At 46.6% G+C, this 9,953-nt stretch overlaps 2 protein-coding genes across 2 annotated transcripts; one reads left to right on the top strand and one right to left on the bottom strand.

The window, feature by feature from the left end:
* Positions 1-15: 15 nt before the first annotated feature.
* LOC103667994 (2-aminoethanethiol dioxygenase) lies at positions 16-4,602 on the top strand. The gene has a single exon (XM_008696280.2). It carries the CDS (start codon positions 559-561, stop codon positions 1,378-1,380), a length of 822 nt encoding a protein of 273 aa, XP_008694502.2. The 5' UTR covers positions 16-558; the 3' UTR covers positions 1,381-4,602.
* Positions 4,603-7,591: 2,989 nt separating this feature from the next.
* LOC121101184 (E3 SUMO-protein ligase EGR2-like) lies at positions 7,592-9,953 on the bottom strand (the record flags this gene model as incomplete). Its single annotated transcript, XM_040623786.1, has 1 exon — positions 7,592-9,953. A coding segment is annotated over one exon (1,152 nt), but the record flags the coding sequence as incomplete, so codon positions are not given.

Here is a 9,953-nt window from a genome sequence, read left to right as displayed (position 1 = left end):
GGGGTGCCGGGAGTTGTAGTTAACTGGTTGCTTCTCTCGTGCCCCAATTCACCTTTTTTCAAACAAGCATACACCTTGGAATCGTAAAGAAGGGCGCTTTATAAGAAACAAATCCAATCCTTCCTTTTCCAGCTGACAAAGGAAACACTCTCCGCGCTCATCCGTAATATCGGACTACAAGTCCCAGCATGCTCTGTAAAACGGCCAGAGCGCCGGCCACCGTCGTAGGTGTGGGCCACTTGAATGGAACGTCTGGCGTAATGCAAAGCCTTCCACGGTCCGCGCGGCCGGTACCCGCTCCTCGGGCGTGAGTGCGGCGTGTGGGTCGTGCGCGTGCGCGCTCGCCGGAGGCGCGGGGCGGGTGCGCCGGGCCGTTGCGGGCGCGAGACTGCTGAGGTTACCCGCGGCGGTGCCGCCCGCCCGAAAGACCGGTACTTGCGGGGCCTCTAGCTTCGCCCCGGGCTGCGGGCAGCCCTGGCGGCCGCCGGAGACCGCAAGGGGCGGAGGAAAGCAGGGGGCGGCGGGGGCCGGCCTCGCCACGCGGAGGAACAGCCGAGCATGCCCCGAGACAATATGGCCTCCCTGATCCAACGGATCGCCCGCCAGGCGTGCCTCACCTTCCGGGGCAGCGGGGGCTGCCGCAGCGCTTCCGACCTCGGAGCGGCGCCGGGCCCCGAGGCCCCGATGCCGCAGGGCTTCCCGGAGAACCTGAGCAAGCTGAAGAACCTGCTGACCCAAGTCCGCGCCGAGGACCTGAACATCGCCCCGCGTAAGGCCACGCTGCAGCCTTTGTCGCCCAACCTGCCGCCAGTCACCTACATGCACATCTACGAAACCGACGGCTTCAGCCTCGGCGTGTTCCTGCTCAAGAGCGGCACGTCCATCCCATTGCACGACCACCCGGGCATGCACGGCATGCTCAAGGTGCTCTATGGCACCGTGCGCATCAGCTGCATGGACAAACTGGAGGCGGGCGGCGGGCCACAGCCGCGGGCCCCGCCGCCAGAGCAGCAGTTCGAGCCGCCGCTGCAGGCCCGGGAGCGGGACGCCGTGCGGCCGGGCGTGCTGCGCTCGCGGGCCGAGTATACCGAGGCCAGCGGCCCCTGCGTCCTCACTCCGCACCAGGACAACCTGCACCAGATTGACGCTGTGGACGGACCCGCCGCCTTCCTGGACATTCTGGCCCCGCCCTATGACCCCGACGATGGCCGGGATGGCCGGGACTGCCATTATTACCGGGTGCTGGAGCCCGTCAGGGACAAGGAGGCCCCCGGCTCGGCCTGTGACCTACCCCGAGAGGTGTGGCTCCTGGAGACCCCACAAGCCGATGACTTCTGGTGCGAGGGGGAGCCCTATCCAGGTCCCAGAGTCTTCCCTTGAAGCCGCCTGCGCCTGGTTGCTGTGGGCCGAAGACGTGCCCTATTCACATCTGGGCCTCGCTGCCCGCGACCCACCATAAGGGCTCTCTCCCTACCCCCAGGCCTGGGCTTTGGATCTACTGGAATGGGCTGTAGCCGCTTCCTCCGGAGTCGGAGCCGTGGGAAGCGCGGGCGACTGGAGCGCAGCCACGGGGCCGGGTTAGGGGGTGGGGAAGGCGGGTAGGCTAGGTTGTTTCCTGGCTCTGACACTGCCACCGGGGTTTTGATTTGGGGGAAGGGGGATAAGGGACTGTCACTGAAGCGCTTCCATCCTAAAGCCATAATGAAAATATTCTTTGTTCCTTATCTTATACAAAATACACTAAATGCCCCCACCCCCCCTTCCCCGGGTAAATAGGGTTTGTTTTCCTCTTAGGTCTTTATGCCCTTTTACTTATTGTTATAATTTTAACTTATTGACTGCATGACCCAGTGGTTTGAATTGTTTTTAGTTCAAGTCATTGGTAAAAACTAGGCATAAAAAGATGAGCTACTATTTAAAGTGAGCTGTCCTGCCTGATTCGTTGTGGAAATTAGATCTTTTTTCCAGAATTGGGGCATCACCCCGAAAATATAACTATGCATGTAGAGGACAAGATTTAATTTCTTTCCTCCTCTTGCCCAGTAGCCACATCTGGTTTACTCTGGCAGCATCTACTAAGAAATTCAGCACCTGCGTATCTCAGTGACAGATGGTCACGTAACAGCTTATTTTCCCCCTGAGTCTCCAGATCTGTGAGTTGAACAGATTTCTTGTTGCAGATTGACCGTTAATGCAAAAACTATATTATCCTCAAACGACTTTTTTTTTTGTCTTAGTGTGCTTTAAGAGGTGATAGGGTAATTCTGTGTTTTCTAAGAAGATTCAAAGGAGCTGAATCGGTATGCTTCCAGACAACTGAATGTAAAACACTCCTAGCCAGCTGTTGAATTCCATGCCCCTATTTACTTCCACTATTTTCCTGCAAAAATAGAGAAAAATGTTGATGACTGTCTCAAATTCTCTCAGGAGCTCCAATGTTCCAGAAGGCTGGCGGTTCCAGCTGTGTTGTTTTGGTGGCAGTGTTCTCAAAACCCCTCAAAACAGTAGAGAGCCAGTGTTTGCTTCATCCAGTGTGGTTTTCTATAGGAAGAGAGAAGGCACAGATGACCAAGGCTACAGAATAGAGAATTACCTATACTGCTGGCCATTTTAGAGCACCAAAACTTGGGACAAAACACTTCCTAACCTCTTAAACAATTGTGCTATCTGTAACTAGTTTTATTTTTGTCCTTTTAGTAAGCTCAGCAACTTTACCTTGTTTACAAATGTATTTACACCATTTGCTTCAGGCTATGGAGCACTATTGCTTCCCTCTTTTTACTATTTATAGGATTCCTTTTTCACAACACTTTTAATAAAAACAAACTGTAGAAATAAACACATTAAAATCTGCCCAGCTGTTGTCTAAGCCCTCTTGATTGACTTGCCCAAATGGCAATCCAGTTCTAAGGTCTGTAGTAAAGAGAGATTTGCTACTGGCGGAAAGTGTTAACCCAGAGGAGAAACAGTCCGTGCCTTTGCCTCTTTGTGCACACTGAGTTACTATGGCCCAGGGTGAAGGAATATTTGTTCCCAATTTTTTAAAATAGAATAAAAAAGCCAAATTCTTGATGATCTCCTCCCCCCCCCCAAAAAAAAGATGCTTATTCAGTGCGAAATGCTGCCCTGTTGTAAAACCTGAGACAGGCATAGTGCCAAGCATTTCTTCCAGGGTTGCTAACATTGTCTTATGGTAGCTTCGTATTCTGGTATAGTTTAGTGTGCCGTGGGGACAGTGTAAAGCAGTTCTTAATGCCATTCAGTTTAATCCTAGATATGCAAATGATGATTTTCTTAGAAAAATGGGTTTTTTAATAGCACAGTAGTGAATGTGAATGGTTACCAATCACATACCTACCTGTTCTGAATTATCACCAGAAGTCGATTAACTTCTAGAGATTGTTGATAGTGGTGTATATGCTGTAATACAACCTGACCGACATTAAACCAACAAAAACCCATTCTGGCCGTAGGACGGTCATACAGGAGAAACTGTTTTTCCAAACTTTCAAGTTCTCAAGTACAAACAAGTTGAATGAAAAAAACTAAGGTGCTTTTCAAAAGAATAATTGAAATTGTTGCAGGCCAAAATAGCAATATGATAATCTCTCTAATTTAGTTGAATAAGAACAGTGAAACTTTCGGTTCACTAATAAATCCTGAGGAAATTAATGATGAAAACAGAACTTGTTTCAGTGAGCCACTAAGGAAAGAATATTCTTAATACAAATAGAGAATGTGGTGCAGCAAAGCTGGCACCTCTCTGCATAGACTGTTGGTCATGACTGACTTCATGTGCTGCTACTGTATTTCCGGATATTCCTGCAATATAGACGATATTTTAATAACAGCGTGGGAAAAATTTGTCTTCCTCTACACAGACTAATGAGCACAATGATCCTAATGACTTTTCTGTTGAATAACAAATGCAATAATTGCCTCTCATGAGTGAGATGTCTGTCTCAATACTTCTAAAGGTTTTTTATTCTCTGGTTATACCGAAAGCCAGTTACATGAATAGAGAGTATCCTGTACCTACCTACTACTATACGAGAATTGGTTTTTTACAAAGCCTGATCTGCATGGGTTGAGTTTAACTACTGTTTATTAATGAAAATCGTGGGTCCATTTTAAAGAAATACTTGTCAACAGGAGTGGGTTCTCTGAACCTTTAAGACTAATAGTCCTTAAATTCTTCCAAAATCCACACCTTCTGTTCCTCCTGCGTTGTCCCCTTGTAGGTGCCTCAGCCCTGGCATCTCAGGGAGACTGTTACAGCTCATCTAATCCCAGTGACTGTATCTTGTACCCTAGCTGTACTGCGCAGCAAAGAAGCAGTAGTTCTTTAAGTCAGGGTTCAGCCAATTACTGTTCAACTCTAATCTGAGGGCAGTGCCACTCCTGTCACCCTCCTAGTCTGAATTCTGAACTCCGGGTTACAAACAAGCCAACCACTGATCATTTCAGTGTAGTGAAGCATCTACTGTCAAGGAAATCATTTATCGAGCCCCACATACATACTGAATTTTCAGATCCAGAGATGTTTACATTCCTGGATTAAAATCAGTGTACTTATGGAAAATAAAGGCATGTTTGAAATTGTTTAGAGGTAACTCTTATTTGATTATTGCAAAATGGAGAAGAAGAATACTACGTTGTCTACATTTTAATTACCATTAAAGATTTAGTCTATACAGTAGGATGATGTTATACTGAAAAACGGTGGCTTTCTGCAAATTCTAAAGCCCAAGTAATAATATAGTCTATTTCCTTGAGAGGGAGCTTTGAAACGATCTGATTGAAAACACATCTTAAACTGTCTAATAATGTTATTTTGCTACAACAGAAAATAGTTCCTTTTATATTTAAGCTAAGGAAAATAAACTAGTGCAAGAAAACAAAAATACTTTTATCCATGAAGGAAAGAATCTTTGGACTTAAATTTATTTCTATCTTTACTTTTTCTGTAAAGTTTAATTGCAGTTTGGACTGTCAGCATCTTAAGTACTTGAAGATGCTGACCATTCATTCCCACCAAATATATATACATATATGTAAACAGTTAAAATATCACTACAGCCACTTTTAATATATATCAAACAGTTTGGCTTAATTTCATTAGAGTTGGTATTTAAATACACTGATTTATGAATAATTGAAGACCTTATTTAGGCTTAATAGACCTATTTTTAATATGCCATGAACCATACCAAATGCATTGTGATCTTTTTTTTTTATGATATGTTAGTCACCCTACAGTATATCCTTAGTTTTTGATGTAGTGATCTTTAAGCAATTACTCTCCAGAAGTTTGTGGGGTTTTTTTTAAGATTTTATTTATTTATTTGAGAGAGAACATGAGCGGGGTGAGGAGCAGAGGGAGAACCAGACTCCCTGCTGAGCAGGGACCCTGATGTGGGGTTCAATTCCTGGTCCCAGGATCATGATCTGAGCCAAAGACAGACGCTTAACAGCCAGCCACCTGAACTGACTGGAGCCCCCAGAAGTTTTTTTTGTTTGTTTTGTTTTTTAAGATTTTATTTATTTATTTGACAGGGAGAGAGGGGACACAAGCAGGGGGAGTGGGAGAGGGAGAAGAAGGCTTCTCGCTGAGCAGGGAGCCCAATGCAGCCGATCCCAGGGTCCTGGGATCATGACCTGAGCCGAAGGCAGACAAGGCAGACGCTTAATGACTGAGCCACCCAGGGACCCCGAAGATTATTTTTAATAAGAATCCCCAGTAACAGCTGTACCCTCAGAAATATTATTCAATAAAGTGTATTGAATGTAAGAGGAGCAGACTTAGCTTTATATGCTTTATTTGTTGAGCAAAGTAAAAAATGAGACACTTGCATGACGGTACCCTGAATGTTTCAAGCTGAGAGTAAAATCTGATTAAAGATTGAGCTAATATGTTAAAATCAAGTAAAAGCCACCAAGTTGTCTGTGAAAAAACGCCAAAATGTGTTCCTTATGTTATGTTATGCCACTTCAAGCCCACATCAAGGTGAAAATGATTATGTAACCAATTTGCCTATCATCAGAATATTTAATCTTATTCTTTTAAAAATGACTTCTTAAAAAGCCTTTTCTAGTTCTGCTTTGTAAACAGTTGTTTACATTATCTTGATCAAAGGTGTTCTGAAATTTAAATTGGCAAGACAATTCTAGATCTTATAAAATTTAGGTGTACTCTGTTTTAATACAATGAAGTTTTGGTAGGAGCGGAATATTCATTAAAAACATGTAAGTATCAAAATGTGGCATTGTTTTATACATAACAAAATTAGCCAAGCAAGGATAATAATATGCTGACAAACCAGGAAATATTAATCTAATGGAATAATACTAGTCACTAGAACAATCTGGCACTGAAGTTTAGAAATTTCTATTTCATAGTTACAGAAAGAGGTATTCTGCATCTTTGAAGTAACCGAAAGAGAGGAAATAAAAGGATTAATTACTTCCACAAGTTAGATCTCAAAATTCCAGTGCTCTGAAGGGCAAAAAAAATAAAGGCCTTCAATTTTCAACCACGTATGAAGGGGGCCAAGAGTGGCAAAGGGCAAACATGACAGTTCTCAGATGATACAGCTGAACAGTGGGTATTCCGACAGGTTATGCTTGTGTGAGGATCCAGAAGTCGTGGGTGAACTTAAATGATACTGAGGCCCAATTTTAGAGTACAGATAACGTCACAGAGACCCAACTCATTTACTTTGTATGACAGGTAGATAACTTTTTGGGGTTTATATTTCAAAATCACTACAAAAGGCTTGCAGTAAAATGAACCCTATAGTGTATTCTTTTGCAAGCTATTATGTAGTACCATGGAGGCCCGTATATGCCTATTTAATTTGCCTATTTAATTACCTGTTAAAGGGTGTCTTTCTTTGAGATTTTCATAGTCTTGCTGTACATCTATCTTATCTAATGAGCTGGGTATTTTGATAGTCTCTAGACCCACCAAACCTATGGCAGATTAGTGGTCCTTCCAAATAGGGGTAATCAGGGAGAGAAGACGAGAGAGAAATGAGTCCTGGGGTAATTCCTTTGGCAACCCATTAATGCTGTCTTCAGCAGTGTCTGAGTGCATTTTTGATCTGAAGAGGCGATAGCGTTTTTCAAAAAGTTTTCTGTGGTCATGAGACTAATCCTGGAACCTAAAAGTCATTTCCAGCTTGACCACGCCACCACACTTTCCACAAAGCCACATCTCGTCTGAGTTCCTGGCCTTGGTCAGGGTTCTGAAAGCAGCCACAAATGTGTAGTCTCCGAGTGGGCACTTGTTTGTAAGTATTTATTTTCCGGAGCCCACTCAGGAGCCGAGAGAAGCTATAGGCTGTGATAGAGGACGGAACAATGAGTCAAAACAACGCCTCCCCACTTTTACACTAATGCATGGGGGAAATCCCCGGAACACTAGTGTTTGATTATGAATGGAGATTGCTTTGGGGGTGAGCGGGCTGGTGTTGAAAGGCCAGCAGAGAAAACTTGGGAGATCCTGGCTTGGTCAAAGCATTCAAACCCCCTGGATAATCATGGAATTCCCACCCAGGAAATCTTTCATAAATGATTTCTGCAGCAAAAATATTGTTGAAAAGTATTTATTTACACTATAGTCATAAACCATCCATGATCTGAACTTCAGTTAGTGGTTTTGCGTTAGAATAAATCATTTATATTTCCACAACTATTAAGAGCTAATAACCAAACAAGTCAGCTCCAGTAATATTATTTACATTCTTATCTGCAATTCGACTACAAAGGTAACACTTTTAAGTCACAAAACAGAGCATACAAAAATATACTTTCTAAAAAAAAATTCAAATATTAATAGGCAGAAATATACAGCCATACTAAACCCAGGGAGTGATTTTTTTTCCGTAGTAAGGCAACCCATTTACATGCAGACCCTGTAACATTGTCTACATCACACAAGGCACCAAGGACACTTCCAACACAACTGCATGCATCCTAGTTTCAGAGAATATATGTACATCCCCCTTTAAATAAGTTAATCTGACTCATTTCAAGAGATCATAAATGCTTTACTTTTTTTCCCAAAGGTTCAGAACTTGGAGAACAGTGCACATCAAAAATACACAAAATCTGAGTGGATATACGCTGAAAAAATAGTCTTTACGTTTCTCAAACAACTCAAAAAGGAGCAGATATTGCTATGTCCCTCCCATCACATTGCACTTCCGTTCTCTGAGTTTATAATACATATTGCTTAAAGGGTTGGAACGACTAGATAAGCTTTGATTCACTGTTCTAGGGCCACAGAATGCAGCAAAAAGGCCATGCTTCATTCACTGTACAGCGTCCCCACATCAGTCCCAAGCCATAAAGTGCACATCAGCGTTGCTTCTTTCTGCTGCCCCCACCTGAAGGGATCAGCATCTCCCAACCTACTGTAGAAAAAGTCTCAAATCAACTCTGACACCCAGAGTCAAAATCCTGTAATGGGACAAAATACGAGAGGGGGAAGCAAAACCTAGTCAAACAACCCTTTCAAGCAGGGTCAGGCCTCAGCCCTCTAGGCCAGGAGCCCCCATCCAACCCCCTTCCGAGCCTCGCCATTACCTCAGGGTGACAGTCAACTCCCCTAAGAGAGACTACGGTGGGCTAAGTTTGGGAAGGACCTGCTTCTAAGTGGAAAGGGCAGTGCCAGGCTGCAGCAAGGCCCTTGCCCAGGGAAGGGAGAGGGGCAGGCAAGGTGGTAGTGTTTGTTGTGCACCAGTGGACGATGGGCCTCCGGGGCCTCAAGGAGCTGGTGCATCCGCCCGAGTCTCATCTCAAGGCGTCCGGGTCCGAGAGGAGCAAGAGGCCAGGGACCCTCCGCCGATGCCGCTGCCGTTGCCGCTGCACAGGGCCCCCCCAGGCTGCGAGCCTCCGGAGCAAGAGGCCGTGGAGGCGGCCGGCACGGAGGAGGAGGGCGCACTGCTCTTGCGCTCCTTCTGTCTCAGGTGGATCTTGGTGTGGCGCTTCCTCTCATCGCTCCGGGCAAACTTGCGGCCGCAGTAGTCACAGGCAAAGGGCTTCTCACCAGTGTGGGTGCGGATGTGGGTAGTGAGGTGGTCACTGCGGCTGAAGTTGCGCATGCAAATCCGACACTGGAAGGGCTTGTGTCCCGTGTGGATTCGGATGTGTCGGGTCAGCTCGTCAGAGCGGGAGAAGCGTCGGTCACAGCCCTCTGCTGGGCAGGGGTAGGGCCTCTCGTGCACTGGGGTCTTGCTAGGCCTGTTGGGGTACTTGCGAGGCCTCAGAATGGGCCGCAGTGGCAGGTGGTGTGGGTTATAGGCGGCCGCGGCGGCGGCTGAGCTGCTGCCAGGCAGCCGGGGTCCCTCGCTGCCTCCACTGGCCCCTGGCCCTGTGGGCCCAACGCTGGGGCCCCCCAGGGTAAAGTTGCGAATGGTGGAGAGCGGAGTGAGTGGAGGAGGGACTCGCAAGGAGTCCAGAGGGCAGGGGAAGGGTTTGCGGTCTGGGCCAGCTGTACCATGTAGGTCTCTCTGGCACTGTGATGGGAAGAATCCAGGATAGTCTGGGATCATGGGAAAGAGACCAGGGTCCGTGGCTGGCTTAGGGGAGGGGTAGGAAGGAGGTGGGGGGTAGGCCAGAGAGGAGGAAGTGGAGGTGGTGGCTGCTGACAGGAATGCTGAGGGGTCCTGGTAGAGGTCTCCTGCACAGCCAGAATAAGGAGGCGGTGGTGGTGGAGAGTAGAGGTGGTCCAGGTCAGGCTGGGTCTGAGACATGGTGCACACACCCAGGGGTCCTGTGGCCAGTGGGTTGGGGGAGGCAGAGGTGACGCTGGACGAGGCTGTGGTCGAAGCTGGGGAGGTAACCCCTTGCAGGATGCCTGCACTCACAATATTGATGATGCCTTCTGGGTAGCAGCTGGCACCAGGGTACTGGGGGTCAATGGAGAACTTGCCCATGTACGTGAAGGT

Source organism: Ursus maritimus, unplaced genomic scaffold, assembly GCF_017311325.1.
Source record: "Ursus maritimus isolate PB19 unplaced genomic scaffold, ASM1731132v1 scaffold_7, whole genome shotgun sequence".
Taxonomy (NCBI): domain Eukaryota; kingdom Metazoa; phylum Chordata; class Mammalia; order Carnivora; family Ursidae; genus Ursus; species Ursus maritimus.
Note: the sequence above shows the minus strand (reverse complement) of the source record. Positions and strands in the feature narration are given on the sequence as shown.

Excerpts from the sequence above, each read along its gene's own strand:
- LOC103667994 (XM_008696280.2), top strand. The coding sequence starts at position 559 with ATGCCCCGAGACAATATGGCCTCCCTGATCCAACGGATCGCCCGCCAG.